Below are 26,076 nucleotides of genomic sequence, written 5' to 3'. Positions count from 1 at the left end.
TTCAGCATCTCCGCTGTGGCCTGGTACTTTTCCACAGCTTCCACGGTCAGATCAGCCGTGGTCAAGGCCTGTTGACTGATGAACCGTTTTGCCTCATAAGGCAGGGCGCGTAGGTAACGATCCACCACAACGGCCTCCACCACCGCCGCTGCTGTATTCCTCTGCGGATCCAGCCATTTCCTTGCGATTCGGACAAGTTCATGCATCTGCGCCCGAGGAGGTTGGTCTGGTTGGAAGGTCCAACTGTGAAAGCGCTGGGCCATACCAAACTTTGTGAGTCCATATCTGCTGAGGATCTCAGACTTCAGGGCATCATAGTCAGTAACCTGGTCAGGGCCCAGGTCCCGGACAGCATTCAGCGATTCCCCGGTTAGAAAGGGGGCTAACAGACCAACCCACTGTTGCTTGGGCCAGGCTTCCCTAGTGGCCGTGGCCTCAAATGCATGCAGGTATGCCTCAATGTCATCGGTAGCTCCCATCTTAGATATAAAGTCACTTGCCTTTATTAGGGCGGGTATTTTGGACAACCCTCTGTCTCTGCAACTGCAATTCCTCTGCCTTCAGAAGGTTGGCTTTCTTTTGCTCCTCCAAGAGAGCCACGTTTGCTTGCATCTGGGCTTGCTGGCCAGCAACAAGGGCTTTCAATATGTCCTCCATTTCAGTCGGCGGGGAGCCTACGGCCAACTTGGAAAACTGGGTGATCAAACCTTCGGTATCCTCCTCTGACATGCACTATTAACGCTTGAGCGTGCCCGTATTCTCCACCATCTGTGACGTCACGAGAGGCTACACAGCTTTCAGCGGGGTTGCTCAAGTAGTGCAAGGAGACAAGGTTCAAACAAACCAAGGATTTTATTATAGGTCTTGGGAAATTAACGAAAATATAACAAAAGTCTGTTCTCTTGTGGCTCTTTAAGGGTTAACAGTTCAGGGATGTCTCTTCCACATCCAACATCATAATTCTCACTCGCTCAGATAACTTTTCCCCAGTCTTACTGTCTTCCACGTTGCAGCTAGTGGCCAACCCAGCAAAACGTCCTTCCAAATGTCCCACACGTATTTCCACAGGTGCATATATCCAAAGGTGAGTATTTCCCAAAGGTAAGTATCTCCAAATCCTTATATTCCTCATGGAAGTGGACGTGCAGCACTCTTGTCCTCCAGAGAGCCCAGGTTGGAGACCGTGTCTCTTCCCTTCAACAAACCTCCAGCTCATCAGCTCCTGATTGGTTTCAGCTGCGTGGGAAGATTGGCCATAGAGGGTTGGAGTTCCCGACCATACCAGCAGATGGAGCCATAGCTGTCTGGGTTTGCAGCCATCTCAGGGGGATGTAACGTCCCTCCAGGACACAGCCTCTCGTGACATCACAATAGATGGCCTGGAGCCAGTGGGTTTGGCGACGAATATGTAGTGAGGACCAGCCAACAAGAGCGTACAGGTCACAGTGGTGGGTAGTATATGGGGCTTAGGTGACAAAACGGATGGCACTGTGATAGACTACATCCAATTTGCTGAGTAGAGTGTTGGAGGCTATTTTGTAAATGACATCGCCGAAGTCAAGGATCGGTAGGATAGTCAGTTTTACGAGGGCATGTTTGGCCGCATGTGTGAAGGAGGCTTTGTTGCGAAATAGGAAGCCGATTCTAGATTTAACTTTGGATTGGAGATTCTTAATGTGAGTCTGGAAGGAGAGTTTACAATCTAACCAGACACCTAGGTATTTGTAGTTGTCCACATACTCTAGGTCAGACCCGTCGAGAGTAGTGATTCTAGTCGGGTGGGCGGGTGCCAGCAGCGTTCGATTGAAGAGCATGCATTTAGTTTTACTAGTGTTTAAGAGCAGTTGGAGGCTACTGAAGGAGTGTTGTATGGCATTGAAGCTTGTTTGGAGGTTCGTTAACACAGTGTCCAATGAAGGGCCAGATGTATACAAAATGGTGTCGTCTGCGTAGAGGTGGATCTGAGAGTCACCAGCAGCAAGAGCGACATCATTGATATACACAGAGAAAAGAGTCGGCCCAAGAATTAAACCCTGTGGCACTCCCATAGAGACTGCCATAGGTCCAGACAACAGGCCGTCCGATTTGACACATTGAACTCTATCTGAAAAGTAGTTGGTGAACCAGGCGAGGCAGTCATTTGAGAAACCAAGGCTATTTAGTCTGCCAATAAAAATGCGGTGATTGACAGAGTCAAAAGCCTTGGCCAGGTCGATGAAGACGGCTGCACAGTACTGTCTATTATCGATCGCGGTTATAATATCGTTTAGGACCTTGAGCGTGGCTGAGGTGCACCCATGACCAGCTCGGAAACCGGATTGCATAGCAGAGAAGGTACGGTGGGATTCGAAATGGTCGGTGATCTGTTTGTTAACTTGGCTTTCAAAAACGTTTGAAAGGCAGGGCAGGATGGATATAGGTCTGTAACAGTTTGGATCAAGAGTGTCACCCCCTTTGAAGAGGGGGATGACCGCGGCAGCTTTCCAATCTCTGGGGATCTCAGACAATACGAAAGAGAGGTTGAACAGGCTAGTAATAGGGGTTGCGACAATTTCGGCGGCTAGTTTTAGAAAGAAAGGATCCAGATTGTCTAGCCCAGTTGATTTGTAGGGGTCCAGATTTTGCAGCTCTTTCAGAACATCAGCTGTCTGAATTTGTGTGAAGGAGAAGCAGGGGGGGCATGGGCAAGTTGCAGCGGAGGGTGCAGAGCTGGTGGCCGGGGTAGTGGTAGCCAGGTGGAAAGCATGGCCAGCCGTAGCAAAATGCTTGTTGAAATGCTCGATTATTGTAGATTTAACGGTGGTGATAGTGTTTCCTAGCCTCAGTGCAGTGGGCAGCTGGGAGGAGGTGCTCTTATTCTCCATGGACTTTACAGTGTCCCAAAACTTTTTGGAGTTAGTGCTACAGGATGCACATTTCTGTTTGAAAAAGTTAGCCTTTGCTTTCCTAACTGCTTGTGTATATTGGTTCCTAACTTCCCTGAAAAGTTGCATATCGCGGGGGCTATTTGATGCTAATGCAGTACGCCACAGGATGTTTTTGTGCTGGTCAAGAGCAGTCAAGTCTGAGGAGAACCAGGGGCTATATCTGTTCTTAGTTCTGTATTTTTTGAATGGGGCATGTTTATTTAATTTAGTTAAGATTGAGAGGAAATTACTTTTAAAAGAACACCCAGGCATCCTCTACTGACGGAATGAGATCGATATCCATCCAGGATACCTGGGCCATGTCAATTAGAAAGGCCTGCTCGCTAAAGTGTTTTAGGGAGCGTTTGACAGTGATGAGGGGTGGTCGTTTGACCGCGGACCCGTTACGGACGCAGGCAATAAGGCAGTGATCGCTGAGATCCTGGTTGAAGACAGCGGAGATGTATTTAGAGGGTAAGTTAGTCAGGATGATATCTATGAGGGTACCCATGTTTACGGATTTAGGGTTGTACCTGGTAGGTTCCTTGATAATTTGTGTGAGATTGAGGGCATCTAGTTTGGATTGTAGGATGGCCGGAGTGTTAAGCATATCCCAATTTAGGTCACCAAGCAGTACGAACTCTGAGGATAAATGGGGGGCAATCAATTCACATATGGTGTCCAGGGCACAGCTGTGGGGCTGAGGTGGGTCTGTAGCAAGCGGCAACAGTGAGAGACTTATTTCTGGAAAGGTGGATTTTTAGAAGTAGAAGCTCAAACTGTTTGGGCACAGACCTGGATAGTATGCCCAGCTGCCACACTGATCCTCAACACGGGGGCCCCTCAGGGGTGCGTGCTCAGTCCCCTCCTGTACTCTCTGTTCACCCATGACTGCATGGCCAGGCACGACTCCAACACCATCATTAAGTTTGCCGACGACACAACAGTGGTAGGCCTGATCACCGACAACGATGAGACAGCCTATAGGGAGGAGGTCAGAGATCTGGCCGTGTGGTGCCAGGACAACAACCTCTCCCTCAACGTGACCAAGACAAAGGAGATGATTGTGGACTACAGGAAAAAAAATAGGACTGAGCACGCCCCCATTCTCATCGACGGGGCTGTAGTGGAACAGGTTGAGAGCTTCAAGTTCCTTGGTGTCCACATCACCAACGAACTATCATGGTCCAAACACACCAAGACAGTCGTGAAGAGGGCACGACAAAGCCTATTCCCCCTCAGGAGACTAAAAAGATTTGGCATGGGTCCTCAGATCCTCAAAAAATTCTACAGCTGCACCATCGAGAGCATCCTGACTGGTTGCATCACCGCCTGGTATGGCAACTGCTTGGCCTCCGACCGCAAGGCACTACAGAGGGCGTACGGCCGGTGCCCCCGCACATTGACTCTGCAACGGTACCCCCCTGTATATATAGCCTCCCTACTGTCACTTTATTTTACTTCTGCTCTTTTTTTTCTCAACACTTTTTTTGTTGTTGTTTTATTCTTACTTTTTTTTTGTTTAAAATAAATGCACTGTTGGTTAAGGGCTGTAAGTAAGCATTTCACTGTAATGTCTGCACCTGTTGTATTCGGCGCATGTGACCAATACAATTTGATTTGATTTGATTTGATATGATAGAGCTCTGCAGGCTCTCTCTACAGTAGATTGCAACTCCGCCCCCTTTGGCAGTTCTATCTAGACGGAAATGTTGTAGTTGGGGATTGAAATTACAGAATTTTTGGTGGCCTTCCTAAGCCAGGATTCAGACACTGCTAGAACATCAGGGTTGGCGGAGTGTGCTAACGCAGTTTTATTTAAAGTGATTGATAACTTATCCTGTAAATACCATTCTTTAGTTGTATGTTCTCACAAGAAATTTAAATAATTGAATGCAATCTGAATTCCTGAAAGTGAAAATTGAAGCATTGGACAATAATTTATTTACTTTTATTTAACCACAGAAAAAACACATTGAGACCTAGGTCTCATTTGCAAATGTGCCCTGGGAACAATACAGAAAATAAAATTATACTCAATTTAAAACACAAAATTAAATAAATAGCAAATATTATATACACAATAAACAAACAAAACAAACACATTTATAAATATAAAAATCGCTAGCCTTTCTCCTAAACTGACTCAGAGACAACACATCCAAATGAAACATTACTTGGAGATTATTTCACATGATAGGGGCCTGGTAGGAAAAGGCAGATTTACCCAACTCTGTGAAAACACGTGGAGTCTCCAGTATTAACCAACCCTGTGACCTAGTGTTGTAATCAGAGTTTCTATATTTCAACAATGATGTTAAGTAAATTGGTAGTTTATTGAGTAAGGCTTTATAAACAAAAACAGATTAATTAAGTGATCTATGTGTTTTTAGCGAGGTCCAACCAACTTTATGATAAAGGATGCAGTGGTGAGTGTCAAAATTGTCAGATGTTATAAAATGAAGTGTGCTATGATAAATTGTGTCCAAGGGCTTCAAAACACTGGTAGCTGCATTCATGTATATAATACCGCCATAATCTATAACAGGACTAAATGTAGACTGAATTATCTGTTTTCTACTATTTAATGAAAGGCAAGCCCTATTCCTATGAAAGGCAAGCCCAACTTAATTCTTAATTTCTTGACTAACTCGTCAACATGCTTTTTAAAAGATAGCTATTCGTCAATTCAGATGCCCAGATATTTATAAGCGGGGACACGATCAATGGGGCACCATCTTACGTACTTATGCATAAATCATCAGTTACATTATTACATGTACTTGGTTTTACCAGCATTTAGTACCAACTTCAGGTCAACCAAGGCTTTCTGCAAGGTAGTAAATCAAATCAAATCACATTTTATTGGCCACATGCGCCGAATACAACAGGTATAGAAATGCTTACTTATTTCATACAGTGAAATGCTTACTTACAGCCCTTAACCAACAGTGCATTTATTTTTAATAAAAAAGTAAAATAAAACAACAACAAAAAAGTGTTGAGAAAAAAAGAGCAGAAGTCAAATAAAATATCAGTAGGGAGGAAATATATACAGGGGGGTACCGGTGCAGAGTCAATGTGCGGGGGCACCGGCTAATTGAGGTAGTTGAAGTAATATGTACATGTGGGTAGAGTTAAAGTGACTATGCATAAATAATTAACAGAGTAGCAGCAGCGTAAAAAGATGGAGTGGGGGTGGGGGGTAGTGCAAATAGTCCGGGTAGCCATGATTAGCTGTTCAGGAGTCTTATGGCTTGGGGGTGAAGCTGTTGAGAAGTCTTTTGGACCTAGACTTGGCACTCCGGTACCGCTTGCTGTGCGGTAGCAGAGAGAACAGTCTATGACTAGGGTGGCTGGAGTCTTTGACAATTTTGAGGGCCTTCCTCTGACACCGCCTGGTATAGAGGTCCTGGATGGCAGGAAGCTTGGCCCCAGTGATGTACTGGGCCATACGCACTACCCTCTGTAGTGCCTTGCGGTCGGAGGCCAAGCAGTTGCCATACCAGGCGGTGATGCAACCAGTCAGAATGCTCTCGATGGTGCAGCTGTAGAATTCTTTGAGGATCTGAGGACCCATGCCAAATCTTTTCAGTCTCCTGAGGGGGAATAGGCTTTGTCGTGCCCTCTTCACGACTGTCTTGGTGTGTTTGGACCATGATAGTTCATTGGTGATGTGGACACCAAGGAACTTGAAGCTCTCAACCTGTTCCACTACAGCACCGTCAATGAAGAGTGAGAATGGGGGTGTGCTCAGTCCTCTTTTTTTCCCTGTAGTCCACAATCATCTCCTTTGTCTTGGTCACGTTGAGGGAGAGGTTGTTATCCTGGCACCACACGGCCAGGTCTCTGACCTCCTCTCTATAGGCTGTCTCATCATTGTCGGTGATCAGGCCTACCACTGTTGTGTCATCGGCAAACTTAATGATGGTGTTGGAGTCGTGCCTGGCCATGCAGTCATGGGTGAACAGGGAGTACAGGACGCACCCCTGAGGGGCCCTCATGTTGAGGATCAGTGTGGCAGATGTGTTGTTACCTACCCTTACCACCTGGGGGCGGCCCGTCAGGAAGTCCAGGATCCAGTTGCAGAGGGAGGTGTTTAGTCCCAGGATCCTTAGCTTAGTGATGAGCTTTAAGGGCACTATGGTGTTGAATGCTGAGCTGTAGTCAATGAATAGCATTCTCACGTAGGTGTTCCTCTTGTCCAGGTGGGAAAGGGCAGTGTGGAGTGCAATAGAGATTGCATCATCTGTGGATCTGTTGCGGCGGTATGCAAATTGGAGTGGGTCTAGGGTTTCTGGGATAATGGTGTTGATGTGAGCCATGACCAGCCTTTCAAAGCACTTCATGGCTACAGACGTGAGTGCTACGGGTCGGTAGTCATTTAGGAAGGTTATCTTAGTGTCTTTGGGCACGGGGACTATGGTGGTCTGCTTGAAACATGTTGGTATTACAGACTCAGTCAGGGACATGTTGAAAATGTCAGTGAAGACACTTGCCAGTTGGTCAGCACATGCTCGGAGTACACGTCCTGGTAATCCGTCTGGCCCTGCGGCCTTGTGAATGTTGACCTGCTTAAAAGTCTTACTCACATCGGCTACGGAGAGCGTGATCACATAGTTATCCGGAACAGCTGGTGCTCTCATGCATGCTTCAGTGTTGCTTGTCTCGAAGCGAGCATAGAAGTGGTTTAGCTCGTCTGGAAGTCTTGTGTCATTGGGCAGCTTGTGGCTGTGCTTCCCTTTGTGGCCCTCTGTAGCTCAATTGGTAGAGCATGGCGCTTGTAACGCCAGGGTAGTGGGTTCGATCCCCGGGACCACCCATACGTAAAATTGTATGCACACATGACTGTAAGTCGCTTTGGATAAAAATGTCTGCTAAATGGCATATTATTATTATAATAGTTTTCAAGCCCTGCCACATCCGACGAGCGTCAGAGACGGTGTAGTACGATTCAATCTTAGTCCTGTATTGACTCTTTGCCTGTTTGATGGTTCGTCGGAGGGCATAGCGGGTTAGAGTCCCGCTCCTTGAAAGCGGCAGCTCTACCCTTTAGCTCAGTGCGGATGTTTCCTGTAATCCATGGCTTCTGGTTGGGGTATGTACGTACGGTCACTGTGGGGACGACATCATCGATGCACTTATTGATGAAGCCAGTGACTGATGTGGTGTACTCCTCAATGCTATCTGAAGAATCCCGGAACATGTTCCAGTCAGTGCTAGCAAAACAGTCCTGTAGCTTAGCATCTGCGTCATCTGACCACTTTTTTATTAACCAAGTCACTGGTACTTCCTGCTTTAGTTTTTGCTTATAAGCAGGAATCAGGAGGATAGAATTACGGTCAGATTTGCCAAATGGAGGGCGAGGGAGAGCTTTGTATGAGTCTCTGTGTGTGGAGTAAAGGTGGTGTAGAGTTTTTTTTCCTCTGGTTGCACATTTAACATGCTGGTAGAAATTAGGTAGAACGGATTTAAGTTTCCCTGCATTAAAGTCCCTGGCCACTAGGAGCGCTGCCTCTGGATGAGCGTTTTCCTGTTCACTTATGGCCTTATACAGCTCATTCAGTGCAATCTTAATGCCAGCATTGGTTTGTGGTGGTAAATAGACAGCTATGAAAAATATAGATGAAAACTCTCTTAGTAAATAGTGTGGTCTACAGTTTATCATAAGATACTCTACCTCAGGCGAGCAAAACCTCGAGACTTTCTTAGTATTTGATTTTGTGCACCAGCTGTTGTTTACAAATATACACAGACCGCCACCCCTTGTCTTACCGGAGTCAGCCGTTCTATCCTGCCGATGTAGCGTATAGCCCGCTAGCTGTATGTTGTCCATGTCGTCGTTCAGCCACGACTTGATGAAACATAAGATATTACAGTTTTTAATGTCCCGTTGGTAGGATAACCGTAATCTTAGGTCATCCAATTTATTCTCAAATGATTGAAGATTGGCTAATAGGATTGATGGGAGAGGCAGTTTACTCGCTCGCCATCGGATCCTTACAAGGCACCCCGACCTACGTCCACGATATCTCAGTCTCTTTCTCATGCGAATGACGGGGATTTGGGCCTTGTCGGGTGTCTGTAGGATATCCTTCACGGCCGCTTCGTTGAAGAAAAAATCTTTGTCCAATACGAGGTGAGTATTCGCTGTCCTGATATCCAGAAGCTCTTTTTGGTTATAAGAGACGATGGCAGAAACATTATGTACTAAATAAATTACAAATAACGCGGAAAAACACCCATAATAGTACAATTGGTTAGAGGACTGCAAAACGGCAGCCATATTCTCCGGCGCCATTCTTAGTAAAAGCAGATTGAAGAGTCAACAGAGCCTGAGCTGTCGTAGGGGCAGTAGCGTATACAACAGTGTCATCTGCGTACAGATGAAAGTTACAGTTTTGTACAGATAGACCAATGCTGTTAATATAAATAGTGAAAAGAACTGGACCAAGAATCGAACCCTGTGGGACACCTTTTGTTATGTCTAGAAATCCTGATTTGACGCCAACAGTAAGTACACACTGTGTTCGGTCTTTTAAATAATTCTCAAACCAGCTACAAGCAGCCTGATCTAAGCCAATCATAGAGAGTTTCTGAACAAGTAACGTGTGATCCACAGTATCGAATGCCTTGGACAGGTCAATAAAGAGGGCAGTACAGTGTTTCTTCGTATCTAAACAATTTATGACATTTAAAACCATAGAAGTAGCAGAGATGGTACTATGACCTGGTCTGAACCCTGACTGTTTTACATTCAGAAAATATGTAGCAGTTAAAAGGGATCTAAGCAGAGTATTAATCATTGATTCCAGGATTGTTGCTAGGCAATGAATGAATGATCTTGTAGCTTTACCTTAAAAATAACATGTTTTATGCATCTATAATTTCAGTAATAACAGTGACAAATAATACAGAATTAGTCATTAGTGTTTCCCATCATTCACATGCAAATGTTTTCAGATGCTCAGCGTGGCGCTACTCTTGATTGTGTATAATGAGTAGGCATTGTCTACTTCAGAGCAGAAATCACTATCTGTCCTCTGTTGTTAAACAGAGGTAAGACCCCTGATCACAAAGCCAACTTCTCTCCTATCTCTTACTCCAAAGCCTCCATACAATGACACATACACAAATGAAATATGTCTGCATTTCTGCTCTAAAGTTTTCTCCATCCAATTGCAGTATGGGCCACTGTTCAGTTTATTCCCGCTTTGATATGCTATAAAGCAAACCATCAACCTATCATGTTTAATTAATTACTAGCAATACATAAACACGGGATGGTGTAGAAGTATGGCGACATAAAACTACAATGGAAAGGTTTGAAGCGTCAAAACCTCTCTCCTCCCACTGCAGACATTGCATGATGATGACGATGCCAGGTGATATTTCTCTGCGCCAATTCTGAACATCATCTCATTGGGGGATGCTGAGCACGCAGCGGGGCGGATCTTCCTTGCAGTGCCCTATCATAGTGTAATGTGCATGATGGGACAGAACGAGCAGGAGAGCAGCGCAAAAGGAAAACATCCGAGAAAGAGGAGGTTGTAATAACGCTAATTAACCATCCAATCTCTGTAATCGTAATATTTGCATCATGGATGTATCATTCCTCTATTTTCGCTAAATATCGTATCTTGCACCATTCAACAACTCGGACATTTTGTTCCTCATTTTGTTCCTATAGCAGAACACTGGTGCCCATCAAGAGCCTAGGAGAGACAGAGAGCCATTGTATCGCGCGCAGGAACTGAGCTAAAGCCGACATCATGGCGTGGCCCTGCATCACCAGGGCGTGCTGTATGGCCCGCTTCTGGAACCAGCTGGACAAGGGGGACATTTCGGTGCCATTGGTTTTCACCAGGTATGATGTATCGGAGATGCAGCATCTTCAGCTGCAGCACCAACAAAAACAGCCGCATCACCAGGCACTGGCGAGCGCGGTCACCATAGAAACTCAACCCGCTCACGGGGACAAGGCGGTAGCGGCTTGTGGGAACCCTGCAACGGGCACCGCTCTGTCTGAGGAGCGCGCGTGTGGTTCTGTAATGCGCCAAGACTTTAAGCACTGGAAAGTGCGCCCTGAGCCAAGCTGTAAACCTAAGAATGAATATCACACTCCCGAGACCCCTTTTAACAACAAGACACAATATCAGAAGGATTTCAAGCCATGGCCCATTCCGAAAAGGGACGACCATCCTTGGATTGACAGGCCCAATCCCTCCATCGGCGATGACTGTGTCCAGGATAGGTCCAAACACTACCATGCACACGCGGAGGTTGACAGTGGGGTGGAGAAAAGCGAAATTGCTGACAAAGTGCAAGAGAAAGAAATGATGGGAGGGAGTAAAAATAAGCAAAATGTAGAGAAGGATGGTGAAAAGAAAGTTAGCGTCAAAGTGGAGCGAGAAGACGCGGCAGGGGCCAGAGGCAGGGCGGCGCTAGATGCGCTAAACAGGCAGTTAAAACAGGAAGTTACAATTGGCAGCTCATACAAGTAAGTTCTAAATTGTCTTGACACAGAACCACACATTGTACCATGCAGTGGTGGAAAAAGTACCCAATTGTCATACTTGAGTAAAAGTAAAGATACCTTAATTGAAAATGACTCAAGTAAAAGAGAAAGTCACCCAGTAAAATACTACTTGAATAAAAGTCTAAAAGAATTTGGTTTTAAATATACTTAATTATCTAAAGTAAATGTTATTGCTAAAATATACTTAGTATCAAAAGTGAAAGTATAAACCATTTCACATTCCTTATATTAAGCAAACCAGATGGCACAATATAAATAGTAAAGTACAGATACTCCAAAAAACTACTTAAGTAGTACTTTAAAGTATTTTTACTTAAGTACTTTACACCACTGGTATCATGTCACTGTGGAGGTTTGATGCGTGTACACACTTAGTGAGATCAACTTTAAGATGAGGCGGCACTAGGTTCCAATCTCAATGTTCAAAGTACACCAGAGAGCATAATTTAGCTGCAGAGGATCAATAGTTAAAAAAATAACTGTGGATTATGTTTTATCACAAGCACATACAGGTAGGCCTAACTGCCAAAATAAAGAAAACACCAACATAAAGTGTCTTAAAAGGGTGTTGGGCCACCAAGCTGCCAGAACAGCTTCAATGTGCCTTGTCATAGATTCTACAAGTGGACCTAAACCATGCCAGGAAAATTCACCCCACACCATAACATATACTTTGTACCCCTCATTTACTCAAGTGTTTCCTTTATTTTGGCAGTTACCGGTATGCCTATGTGCACCAAATGCGTTGTGGCCAGAGACATATAATCCATAGAAGGGTTTTGGAACCTCTTACCCTGTCAATTTCACTGTTAATGGGTACACTAGCAATGGCTGCCAGTCCTGACTTGAATGGGAACAGCCATCTATGGATTATATTTATTTAGTTGGTTGCGGCTGTTAGTCTGCCTTTTGCAAATTTCAAAATACAATCGTGGGAAAAACGTACAGTTTGGAAAGCAAATGCCTACTGCTGAAAACAGAAGACTAATCTCTCTGTAGAACCAATAGAGAAATACATTCTCAAGAACTCCCAATTTTGAGTGAACAGCAGCAGCACTGTTTTTCAAAGTAGCTTATCTTGAGATAAGCTATTGCAATGACGAGCGCATCAGCCATCACCGGTGAGTAGCCTATGGCTTCATCTTCATCATTTGGTGAGTCAGTGTGCCACTGGAAAGTGTATTTATTGTAGTAGCCTATAATATATATATATGACATGACAACGATGTAGGCTGTGTGTATTAGTTAGCGGTCATGATATGAAGGTTTGGCTTGGAAAGGTTTTTCCGCCTGGTCACAGATAGCTGATGTGTTGTGCACTGAAGTCCACAAGTGAAGGGAAAAAGTGAGAGGAGAGCACGTAGATAGTTGCAAGAAGGAATTATATATACAACTTTATATATACAACTAGCAAAGTGATCATGCTGTTTTTATGTGACTGCTATGTAAGTGAACTGTTTGCGTGTGATCAGGGATGTATTCATTCCGACGATTCTGTTGAAAAAACGTTTCTTAAAACGGAAGCAAAAGGAACAAAACGGGGATAAACATACCTGAATTTGTCCAATAGAATCTCTCATTTGCAAATGTTGGACTAATGATTACACCCTAGATCAGCTAGATGCAGGCAAGAGTGTGCAAGGCGGTATTGAATTGATCACTGTCAGTCACCTTGATTACTCAAAATGTTCTCTACCTGAGCACCTACATTGTACATTTTCATTCATAGGCTAGGTTGTAGCAACCTCATGATGGGTACATGGAAAATGTGAGTATCATGTAGTAGCCTAAACCTATCAATGTTACATTGAACTATGCTCTAATAGAAATAAGGCCATGCTCATTAAAAGAATTATCATCCTCCCTCATCTTAAACGGCAATGACCGCCACTGATATATACAGTGGGGAAAAAAAGTATTTAGTCAGCCACCAATTGTGCATGTTCTCCCACTTAAAAATATGAGAGAGGCCTGTAATTTTCATCATAGGTACATGTCAACTATGACAGACAAATTGAGAAAAAAAATCCAGAAAATCACATTGTAGGATTTTTTATGAATTTATTTGCAAATTATGGTGGAAAATAAGTATTTGGTCACCTACAAACAAGCAAGATTTCTGGCTCTCACAGACCTGTAACTTCTTCTTTAAGGGGCTCCTCTGTCCTCCACTCGTTACCTGTATTAATGGCACCTGTTTGAACTTGTTATCAGTATAAAAGACACCTGTCCACAACCTCAAACAGTCACACTCCAAACTCCACTATGGCCAAGACCAAAGAGCTGTCAAAGGACACCAGAAACAAAATTGTAGACCTGCACCAGGCTGGGAAGACTGAATCTGCAATAGGTAAGCAGCTTGGTTTGAAGAAAACAACTGTGGGAGCAATTATTAGGAAATGGAAGACATACAAGACCACTGATAATCTCCCTCGATGTGGGGCTCCACGCAAGATCTCACCCCGTGGGGTCAAAATGATCACAAGAACGGTGAGCAAAAATCCCAGAACCACATGGGGGGACCTAGTGAATGACCTGCAGAGAGCTGGGACCAAAGTAACAAAGCCTACCATCAGTAACACACTACACCGCCAGGGACTGAAATCCTGCAGTGCCAGACGTGTCCTCCTGCTTAAGCCAGTACATGTCCAGGCCCGTCTGAAGTTTGCTAGAGTGCATTTGGATGATCCAGAAGAGGATTGGGAGAATGTTATATGGTCAGATGAAACCAAAATATTACTTTTTGGTAAAAACTCAACTCGTCGTGTTTGGAGGACAAAGAATGCTGAGTTGCATCCAAAGAGCACCATACCTACTGTGAAGCATGGGGGTGGAAACATCATGCTTTGGGGCTGTTTTCCTGCAAAGGGACCAGGACGACTGATCCGTGTAAAGGAAAGAATGAATGGGGCCATGTATCGTGAGATTTTGAGTGAAAACCTCCTTCCATCAGCAAGGGCATTGAAGATGAAACGTGGCTGGGTCTTTCAGCATGACAATGATCCCAAACACACCGCCCGGGCAACGAAGGAGTGGCTTCGTAAGAAGCATTTCAAGGTCCTGGAGTGGCCTAGCCAGTCTCCAGATCTCAACCCCATAGAAAATCTTTGGAGGGAGTTGAAAGTCCGTGTTGCCCAGCGACAGCCCCAAAACATCACTGCACTAGAGGAGATCTGCATGGAGGAATGGGCCAAAATACCAGCAACAGTGTGTGAAAACCTTGTGAAGACTTACAGAAAACGTTTGACCTGTGTCATTGCCATCAAAGGGTATATAACAAAGTATTGAGAAACTTTTGTTATTGACCAAATACTTATTTTCCACCATAATTTGGAAATAAATTCATGAAAAATCCTACAATGTGATTTTCTGGAAAAAAAATTCTCATTTTGTCTGTCATAGTTGACGTGTACCTATGATGAAAATTACAGGCCTCTCTCATCTTTTTAAGTGGGAGAACTTGCACAATTGGTGGCTGACTAAATACTTTTTTTCCCCACTGTATGTATATACAGTGAGGGTAAAAAGTATTTGATCCCCTGCTGATTTTGTACGTTTGCCCTCTGACAAAGAAATGATCAGTCTATACTTTTAATGGTAGGTTTATTTGAACAGTGAGAGACAGACGCATGTCAAAAATGTTATAAATTGATTTGCATTTTAAAATGAGGGAAATAAGTATTTGACCCCTCTACAAAACACGACTTAGTACTTGGTGGCAAAACCCTTGTTGGCAATCACAGAGGTCAGACGTTTCTTGTAGTTGGCCACCAGGTTTGCACACATCTCAGGAGGGATTTTGTCCCACTCCTCTTTGCAGATCTTCTCCAAGTCATTAAGGTTTCGAGGCTGACGTTTGGCAACTCGAACCTTCAGCTCCCTCCACAGATTTCCTATGGGATTAAAGTCTGGAGACTAGCTAGGCCACTCCAGGACCTTAATGTTCTTCTTCTTGAGCCACTCCTTTGTTGCCTTGGCCGTGTGTTTTGGGTCATTGTCATGCTGGAATACCCATCCACGACCCATTTTCAATGCCCTGGCTGAGGGAAGGAGGTTCTCACCCAAGATTTGACGGTACATGGCCCCGTCCATCGTCTCTTTGATGCGGTGAAGTTGTCCTGTCCCGTTAGCAGAAAAACACCCCCAAAGCATAATGTTTCCACCTCCATGTTTGACGGTGGAGATGTTGTTCTTGGGGTCATAGGCAGCATTCCTCCTCCTCCAAACACGGCGAGTTGAGTTGATGCCAAAGAGCTCCATTTTGGTCTCATCTGACCACAACACTTTCACGCAGTTCTCCTCTGAATCATTCAGATGTTCATTGGCAAACTTCAGACGGGCATGTATATGTGCTTTCTTGAGCAGGGGGACCTTGCGGGCGCTGCAGGATTTCAGTCCTTCACGGCGTAGTGTGTTACCAATTGTTTTCTTGGTGACAATGGTCCCAGCTGCCTTGAGATCATTGACAAGATCCTCCCGTGTAGTTCTGTGCTGATTCCTCACCGTTCTCATGATCATTGCAACTCCACGAGGTGAGTTCTTGCATGGAGCCCCAGGCCGAGGGAGATTGACAGTTATTTTGTGTTTCTTCCATTTGCGAATAATCGCACCAACTGTTGTCACCTTCTCACCAAGCTGCTTGGCGATGGTCTTGTAGCCCATTCCAGCCTTGTGTAGGTCTACAATCTTGTCCCTGACATCCTCGGAGAGCTCTTTGGTCTTGGCCATGGTGGAGAGTTTGGAATCTGATTGATTCATTGCTTCTGTGGACAGGTGTCTTTTATACAGGTAACAAACTGAGATTAGGAGCACTCCCTTTAAGAGTGTGCTCCTAATCTCAGCTCGTTACCTTTATAAAAGACACCTGGGAGCCAGAAATCTTTCTGATTGAGAGGGGGTCAAATACGTATTTCCCTCATTAAAATGCAAATCAATTTATAACATTTTTGACATGCGTTTTTCTGGATTTTTGTTGTTGTTATTCTGTCTCTCACTGTTCAAATAAACCTACCATTAAAATTATAGACTGATAATTTATTTGTCAGTGGTCAAACGTACAAAATCAGCAGGGGATCAAATACTTTTTTCCCCTCACTCATTCTTAGAATATTGGACAATCTGTGTGTCGCTTTATTGGCCTGGGCTATTGTTTGAATTCAAGACCAGATCGTTTTTATTCATCTCAGTTTGTCAGAGGAGCCACTCTTTTTGGTCTTTTTTGTGGTATAAAAAAATATTCTGCTAATGTCTTCTGTCATGTAAATGATGTAGAATTGCAGGAAATGCGTTTATAAAAGTTGTTTTTTTCCTGACCCTGCTGAAAAATGTTCCCCATGTGTGAAAATCCTAAAAACGCCACTGCTCAACTGTAGTCTATACCACATCATAAATATTATTATGGCTTTATTATAAAATGTTTTTTCTTCAACAGTAGAATTACCACACTCCGAATTGCGTCTTTGTGCTCGGATTTGTTTACAAAAAAACAAAACAAAAAAAGCCCTGGTGCCGTTGATTTCTTCATCCGGCCCTGTGAGTAGGGAGTAGTAAGAAGGTAGTTGTATATTGATGAGAGAAGTAAGTAAAATATTATTGATATAGGCTATCATTCAGTATCATCAGACATCAAATATATTCTTACCAAGGAATTCTAACCACTGTTTTCTATTCAAAACTTTGAATCATGTGCCTCAATAAAGTACCATGGATATAACAGCATTGAGCACAGAAATAATGTAACCCTTATACATGTTCAATATAAAAAATGTGTGCTGATGTAGAATGAACGTCCCTGTTAAACTAAATGTCTCTCTGTCCCAGTGTTATGCCCTGTGCATGAGTAATGATGGAGACCTGCCATGTCTCTGTCTGGCTCAGTGAGCCGAGCACTAAGGAGGTCCGTGCCAGAGACATGCCGTTTACACAGACACAGCTTGGGGCAGCAGCAGTCTGTTTTGGGGGGGTTTATTCATAGTTATGCTCTGTGAACAAAGTAAATTGTTTAGTAATTTGCCACATCCCATTAGAGTTCTTTACGGAGTAGTTGCCACGGAGTGAGTGCCACAGAGAATTTGAGTGTTTGAATAACGACTTGAGGGTGTTTTGCCTTTGTTGTTTCAGATGCATCAGTACCACTGTTATTGCTTGTCTGTTTTCAGTCCTCTCTGCAACATCACAATTCAGAAAAAGTACAGTCCCATGACTAACAGATCATACTCCATTTGTGTTATGTCCAAGCCTTACTGCCAAACACAGTACCTCTGGTCTGGTAAATATATATTTTTTTAAATCACCCAGTGACATGACAAAATGTGTCAGACACAGCTGTGAATTATATTAGAATACTTCCTTAATGAAGTTACTAACGAAGCATACATGACTAATCCTTAGGGCTGAGAATAGACTCTCTGAACATCACCTGACAGGAGGAGGTGGTGTGAGAGGAGAGCATCAAGTCTGGCAGCTGGTCACAGTGGTGCAGTCCACTGCTGTGGTGCTGTGTCCATATTGTTCTGCAGCCAGTGGGGACCAGCCCAGGGCAGAGAGAGACCTCAGTCCTCCTCACATGGCATGAAATGGCTACACTGTGACAAGCAGGATCCCTGAGATAGAAAGAAGCAGGTCAGCTATGGGTTCATCTATGACACACACACTGTTGTGGACCTTGCCGTTGGGGACCAGGCTCCTTTGGATGTGGGTGTCTGAGGAGTGACAGACAGACATCCCAATCTGACTGAACTGCTCAAAGCGGCTTCATTCAGCCTGCTTTCATGTGATGCTAAAGCCTCTGGTCTGTCTCTAATTTGTGTATGATGAAACCTTGTCACTGAATGCCTGCATGGTTGGAGAGTGAAGTGTTATTCATAAGAATGAAGGATGTGAATGAGATTTGCAGTATGGTGGGTTCTCCCAATTCAGCCATTTAACAAAAATTAGCTTCAGTTAATGCAATTCTCCTCCTGGACCTACGTGCAATATATAAATGAAGCCTATTCAGAAAAACTGGATTTTTATCCATGCTCTCCTAGAAATAGGATATGAAGCTTCTTGACAGATGGAACCTGACTGGATAGCTGGACCACATCATTATTTGTGTTCAGCCAGTAGACCACTTCTCCAAAACAGCGGAAAATGACTGTCTCTCAGAGGAGATTGTTTAAGGCACCGTAAAGTACGTAGAACTGCCCTCACAGTACAAAAACAAAAGTACTGAAGCTGAACCAAGAGCTATGCCTGGACTGCAGTGGTCCTTTTAAAATCTAGGCAATCTGAAATGATTCTGTGCAGCCTGCATGTCCCAACAATGCACCACAAAGATGCACAGCTTCTTTATCAATCGAATAGGAAAACATGAAGTATCATTTATGATGAATGCCTTGTTTCAGTCATTCCTCACCTTATTCTTTTGATTTCATAATAACGTGAGTGCATGACATGTTGGACTGTGGATGGTGTGGACTGTGACAGATGTGATCAAGGACCTCTCTGTCTCCATCAAAGCCTCTACCACCATTGTGTAGACTCCAATGACTTGTATTAGCTGTGTGATGTGGAGAGTCTCTGAATAGAGCCTTGCACGGGCATGAATTTTAAGCCCGAGCCCTACCCATTCCCGCGACATTCAGGCCCTACCCTACCCAGGCCCGATTGCTTCTGACAAATTTAAAGCCTGGCCGTGGCCGAAACCCGAAATCAGAAAATAACTTCCTCTATTAGTAAATCCATTAGCTGCTCCTATCTATCTGTCACTCACTCCCTGCGCGCAGGCAGTTCGCTCTGCATGCACTCGGTGAGTATCCATAACAACGGCTCCACTTGACTTGGGCTGCTCTGCTCAATGACTAGACATGAGAGAGCAGTGAACTGTTAGCTACTTTACGTCACTCTAAACTCTGACAAAACTCAAGGAACATTATTGCATTATTTTCTTATATTTGACGAGGTTGAAACACTTCCGACACCATGTTATGATCTTAGTCAGATATGACTGTACTGTGCAGCAGAGCACAAGCAATGGCTCAGCTTCAAAATGTTATTGATCAATTTAGTGATACCCGAGCCCTACCCGTACCCTAGTTATTGATGTATTGTCGGGCTCGGGTCGGGTAGCAGAGCTCTATCCCTGAGCTCTATTCTCTGACTAGGGATCCTGCTGCCACTTCAGGCAGAGCAGAGGTTAAGATCCCTCAGCTCAGCTGCCTCCCTGCTTTGTGCCATGTTTACGCTTTGAATGTCACTTTCACATGAGAATAACATGAGAATACCTGTAGGGTCAAGCCTCACCTGCTGTTATTAGGCATTGTTTACTCCACTAAGCTATCATTATCATCCACACCGACCACCAGCCGTTTCCTGATGGTGAAATCAGACCAAGGTGATTAACACAATGAGCCAGAGCACAGACAGCTCTTCTCTTCATCTAATTAAGTAGGTTTATTTTCCATTGTTGAAATCTAAATTAGAAAACAAATCAAACGTTTCAATTTCAGAGGCAATTACTTGTTCATCCTCTATTGCATAATGTGTAATAAGCTCATGCCATGTGGATGATGAATAGGTAGCAGGTTGCACTGCTTTAAGAAAGAGAGGTAGTTGAGTTTTGTTTACTTCAGCCCAGAGGGAGAGAGGGAGGGCATTATATGTTTTTTTCAGATGGTCTCAGGTTGCATCACAGCACATTTTCATGCCAGCAGAATGTGGAATCTGATCTTTGCTGCTAAATCCAACATTGATTCATGTATTTCAGTCATTTATTCATTTATACTGGAATTTCATTTTCTTTAATGCCATTGACTCATTCGATACCCAAATTACTCTCATCACGGTTAGATGGACAGCTGTCTAGTCATTCACTGGCCATAGGGACCTCTGCTCTGCACACTGCCAACCAGGCCAGGGTGTTCACAAGTCATTGCAGATGAGTGCCTTGTTTTATCCTAAATTCACCCCTGCCCTGCCTGCAGAATGAATGTTGCACTGGACTGGTCGTGTGCCATCCATACGAGCAGAGCAGCAGTAGTGGCTGAAATATTGTAAAGAGGCCAACAGATTTTGGTGGATTTAAAAATGATCCTCTTAGAAGGGCTGTAAAGCCTGGTGTTTCCACCGACAGGCAGGCAGTGCGTGTTGAATCACTGAATCTAACCACACAGGCTCTGACTGAGGAGAGATAGAGAGCGGGAGGGCAGGACATGCTGCTCAGTCTCTCCTTCTCACACAAAGCTTAGCTTCCAGTAACTCCCTTCAGATGCAGGCAGGTTAGGATCAGCAGTGTGGCATTACAGGATAGTCTGAAGAAAGGATTATTTAATTGAAGTGTTAAACATAAATCTTTGGATTATGGTGCTTAATTGTCCTTCAGTATTCAGTTAGTGTGTCTATGCAAAATCTAATGCACTATATAAAGCCAAAACATTAGCACAACTGGCCTGAGGCAGTTTTGTGATTACACCGCTCTTTCTCACGTCACACAAAATGTTAACTCAATAGTGATTTATTTTGTGTCAAAAATGTAAATGTTGTTATCAAATTCTTGTGTTAACCATGACGGCTCAGTCGGTTGAGCATGGCTCTTGCAACGGCAAGATTGTGGGTTCGATTCACGGAGCTACCCATACGTAAAATGTATGCACGCGTGACTGTAAGTTGCTTAATAAAAGTGTCTGCTAAATGACATATTATTTGAAATACTTGACACATCAAACTTTATTAAAGTTGTGGATACACCCGAGGTTTAGCCATGCATCAGAAGGTACAATACCCTCTGTGGTGATTTCACTGAGTTGCAGTATGTCACACTGTAGCCAATATCCATCTGACTGCATGGGCTGTCTTGACAGGCTAACAGCCAGAGGCAAGCTGATCCCTGAGGGAGGAGAGAGTATTGATCAGGAACCATCAGGCGCTGGCTACATGTAATGGCTGACTGACACAGAAAGAAAATCAAGGTACTGTTAAGCCTTCCGCATGCTTCGGTTTGGCTGGCGCCTAGCCGAACTCTGCTAGGTGAACCGAACGAGTGTGCTCCCATACTACCTTAAAAAGCAGCAATAGTGCCGTTTGTCCATCTTGAGACGCCATAGCCAGCATACACTTCCTCAAAATAGTCCGAATTAATCAAAGATAACTCAAGAAATCTGTCATTAATTTTGACGTTTTTGCCGTGCAATTTTACATTTTTTCTCAAGTGAAAATATTTGCATGAAAACTATTTGTCTCTCGTTGAATGACAACAAACACTTAAAGAATCCCTACTGTTGACCAATCACCGACGAAAGGGTGTAGACTTCGGCTACCGAACTTCGGCTTGCCTCAAGAAACATTTTTGTATGCACGAGCAGCTGAAAAAAACCTTGCCAAAACGAACAAAAACGTCACAAAATGTGGTCATAATATAGGCCTATGCACTAACTGTTCCGAACTGTTTCGGATGGGAAGCATGCGGACGCCTTTACTGTACACTGGGTGTCAGGGTTGAGTGTAGATGTGGTGTGGAATCATGCGCAGGACACACAGAGGCTTCGTACTGACGTCTTTAGTGAAGACAAAAGAACAAGCCAAACACGGCAACAGGCAACCAGGCAGGCAAGCGAACTTTACGCAACTCGGTAAAGTGCAAAACAAAGGCGCACAAAGTGCGGAACTCTCTCTAAACAAAAATACAGAGAGAACATAAACGAACTAGCACACAACGTGACAACGAACAATTACACACAACACATGACAAAACTCAAGAGAACTATATAGGACGCATAATGAACACTAACAAGGAACAGGTGTAACAAAACAGACAAAACCAATCAAACATCGAAACATAGAACGGTGGCAGCTAGTACTCCGGAGACGACGACCGCCAAGCCTGCCCGAACAAGGAGAAGGAGCAGCCTCGGCCGAAACCGTGACAGTGCCCCCCCTTGACGCCGCGGCTCCAGCCGTGCGCCGACCCCGGCCTCGGGGACGACCAGGAAGACGCGAGCAGGGCGCGTGGGATGACCACGATGGAACTCGGTCAGAAGAGACGGGTCTAGGATGTCCCTCCTCGGCACCCAGCACCGCTCCTCCGGGCCGTACCCCTCCCACTCCACGAGATATTGGGAGACCCCCATCCGGCGTCTCGAATCAAGGATGGACCGAACTGTACGCCGGAGCCCCCTCGATGTCCAGCGGGGCGGAGGAGTCTCTTCTATCTCATAGTCCTGGAGTGGACCAGCTACCACCGGCCTGAGGAGAGACACATGGAACGAGGGGTTAATATTCTTGTAATCAATTGGCAGTTGTAACCTGTAACACACCTCGTTCAATCTCCTCAGGACCTTAAAAGGCCCCACAAACCGCCGACCCAGCTTCCGGCAGGGCAGGCGGAGGGGCAGGTTTCTGGTCGAGAGCCAGACTCGATCTCCAGGTGCGTACACTGGCCCCTCACTGCGGTGGAGATCGGCGCTCGTCTTATGTCAACGGATGGCTCGCTGCAGATGGATGTGTGCAGCGTTCCACGTCTCCTCCGAGCGCCGCACCCACTCATCCACCGCAGGGGCCTCGATCTGGCTCTGCTGGTACCCTAACACACACTGGAAAGGGGTTAGTTTAGTGGAGGAGTGGCGGAGAGAGTTCTGTGCCATCTCGGCCCAGGGAACATACCTCGCCCACTCCTCCGGCCGGCCCTGGCAATACGACCTCAGAAACCTACCCACATCCTGGTTGACACGTTCGACCTGCCCATTACTCTCCGGGTGGTAACCCGAGGTAAGGCTCACCGAAACCCCCAAACGCTCCATAAACGCTCTCCAGACTCTGGAGGTAAACTGGGGGGCCTCGATCAGACACTATATCCTCGGGTACCCGTAATGCCGGAAGACGTGGGTGAATAGAGCCTCAGCGGTCTGTAGGGCAGTAGAAAGACCCGGCATGGGAAGGAGACGACAGGCCTTTGAGAACCGATCCACAACGACCAGGATGGTGGTATTCCCCTGTGAGGGGGGAAGGTCTGTAACAAAATCCACCGAGAGGTGAGACCAGGGTCGTTGTGGAACGGGCAGGGGTTGTAACTTACCCCTGGGCAAATGTCTGGGCGCCTTACACTGGGCACACACCGAGCAGGAGGAGACATAAATCCTCACATCCCTGGCTAACGTTGGCCACCAGTACTTTGTGCTAAGGCAGTGCACTGTCCGGCCAATACCTGGATGCCCAGAGGAGGGTGATGTGTGAGCCCAATAAATGAGTCGATCCCCGGACCTCGAGCGGGACGTCGTCCGACCCACCGGACACTGTGGAGGGCTAGGGTCGGTGCGTAACGCCCGCTCGATCTCCTGATCGACCTCCCACACCACCGGTGCCACCAGACAAGACTTAGGTAGTATGGGAGTGGGCTCAACGGACCTCTCCTCTGTGTCATACCGCCGAGACAGGGCGTCTGCCTTCCCGTTCTGGGACCCAGGGATGTAAGTGATCTTAAACACGAACCGGGCTAGAAACATAGTCCACCGAGCCTGGCGAGGATTTAGTCTCCTAGCTGCCCGAATGTATTCCAGGTTACGGTGGTCAGTCAAAATGAGAAAAGGGTGTTGAGCCCCCTCAAGCCAATGCCTCCACACCTTTAGGGCTTGTACCACGGCTAACAGCTCCCTGTCCCCTACGTCATAATTACGCTCCGCCGGACTGAGCTTTTTCGAATAAAAAGCACAGGGCGGAGTTTAGGTGGTGTGCCGGACCGTTGCGAGAGAACGGCCCCGATACCGGCTTCTGACGCGTCCACCTCCACTTGGAATGGTAAAGCGGGATCCGGGTGCGCCAGCACCGGAGCCGAAGTAAACAGGTCCTTCAGTCTCCCAAAAGCCCTGTTCGCCTCAGCTGACCACCGCAAGCGCACCGGACCCCCCTTCAGAAGGGACGTTATGGGAGCTGCCACCTGTCCAAAACCCCCGGATAAACCTCCGGTAGTAATTGGCAAAACCCAAGAACTGCGCACGTCTTTAACCGTGGTTGGGGTTTGCCAATTACGCACGGCTGACACACGGTCAACCTCCATCTTCACCCCTGACGCAGACAACTGATAACCCAAAAAGGAGACCGACTCCTGGAAGAACAGACATTTCTCTGCCTTGACATACAGGTCATGCTCCAACAGCCTCCTCAACACGCGGCGCACCAGGGCTACATGCTCGGCTCGGGTAGAACTGTACACCAGAATATCGTCTATGTAGACGACTACTCCCTGCCCCTGCATGTCCCGGAAAATCTCATCCACAAAGGATTGGAAGACTGATGGAGCATTCATTAACCCGTATGGCATGACGAGATACTCGTAATGACCCGAGGTAGTACTAAATGCTGTCTTCCATTCATCGCCCTCTCTAATGCGCACCAAGTTGTATGCGCTCCTGAGGTCCAATTTTGTGAAGAACCGTGCCCCGTGTAATGACTCCGTCATAGTCGCAATCAGAGGGAGTGGATAACTATATTTCACAGTGATCTGATTGAGACCGCGGTAATCAATACACGGGCGCAAACCTCCATCCTTTTTCTTCACAAAAAAGAAGCTCGAGGACGCAGGGGAAGTGGAGGGCCGTATGTATCCCTGTCTCAGAGACTCTGCAATGTATGTCTCCATCGCCCTCTTCTCCTCGTGACAAAGGATACACATGGTTTCGCGGGAGCGCAGCTCCTGCCTGGAGGTCTATCGCACAATCCCCCTGTCTATGAGGCGGCAACCGCGCCGCCCTCGCCTTGCTAAACACGAGTGCCAAATCCTCATACTCGGGGGGAACGTGCATTGCGGGCATTTGGTTTGGACTCTCCACCGAGGTCGCCCCTACGGAAACACCCAGACATAGCCCCACACACTGAGCAGACCACCCCTTAAGAGCCCTCTCTCGCCACGAAATAGTAGGATCATCAAATCAAATCAAATTTTATTGGTCACATGCGCCGAATACAACAGGTGCAGACATTACAGTGAAATGCTTACTTACAGCCCTTAACCAACAGTGCATTTATTTTAAACAAAAAAGTAAGAATAAAACAACAACAAAAAAGTGTTGAGAAAAAAAGAGCAGAAGTAAAATAAAGTGACAGTAGGGAGGCTATATATACAGGGGGGTACCGTTGCATAGTCAATGTGCGGGGGCACCGGCTAGTTGAGGTAGTTGAGGTAATATGTACATGTGGGTAGAGTTAAAGTGACTATGCATAAATACTTAACAGAGTAGCAGCAGCGTAAAAAGGATGGGGTGGGGGGGCAGTGCAAATAGTCCGGGTAGCCATGATTAGCTGTTCAGGAGTCTTATGGCTTGGGGGTAGAAGCTGTTGAGAAGTCTTTTGGACCTAGACTTGGCACTCCGGTACCGCTTGCCGTGCGGTAGCAGAGAGAACAGTCTATGACTAGGGTGACTGGAGTCTTTGACAATTTTGAGGGCCTTCCTCTGACACCGCCTGGTATAGAGGTCCTGGATGGCAGGGAGCTTTGCCCCAGTGATGTACTGGGCCGTACGCACTACCCTCTGTAGTGCCTTGCGGTCAGAGGCCAAGCAGTTGCCATACCAGGCGGTGATGCAACCAGTCAGGATGCTCTCGATGGTGCAGCTGTAGAATTTTTGAGGATCTGAGGACCCATGCCAAATCTTTTAGTCTCCT

The 26,076-nt window shown here is 45.7% G+C and overlaps 1 protein-coding gene across 4 annotated transcripts in view; it reads left to right on the top strand.

Annotated features, from left to right (window-relative positions):
- Nucleotides 1–10,359: 10,359 nt before the first annotated feature.
- Nucleotides 10,360–26,076, top strand: part of LOC121579775 (microtubule-associated protein 6) — a 60,916-nt gene continuing 45,199 nt past the window's right edge. For 3 of the 4 annotated variants that reach the window (XM_041894660.2, XM_041894659.2, XM_041894661.1), the window contains exon 1: nucleotides 10,360–11,406. In XM_041894660.2, coding sequence (XP_041750594.1) covers nucleotides 10,679–11,406 — 728 coding nt within the window. In that variant the 5' untranslated portion in view covers nucleotides 10,360–10,678. The remainder of the gene's footprint in view (nucleotides 11,407–26,076) is intronic. The other variant, XM_041894657.2, reaches the window with a different exon arrangement.

This window comes from Coregonus clupeaformis, chromosome 13 (assembly GCF_020615455.1).
Source record: "Coregonus clupeaformis isolate EN_2021a chromosome 13, ASM2061545v1, whole genome shotgun sequence".
In the NCBI taxonomy this organism is placed as follows: domain Eukaryota; kingdom Metazoa; phylum Chordata; class Actinopteri; order Salmoniformes; family Salmonidae; genus Coregonus; species Coregonus clupeaformis.
The sequence above is the reverse complement of the archived record's forward strand: the minus strand, read 5'-3'. Positions and strand labels throughout refer to the sequence as shown.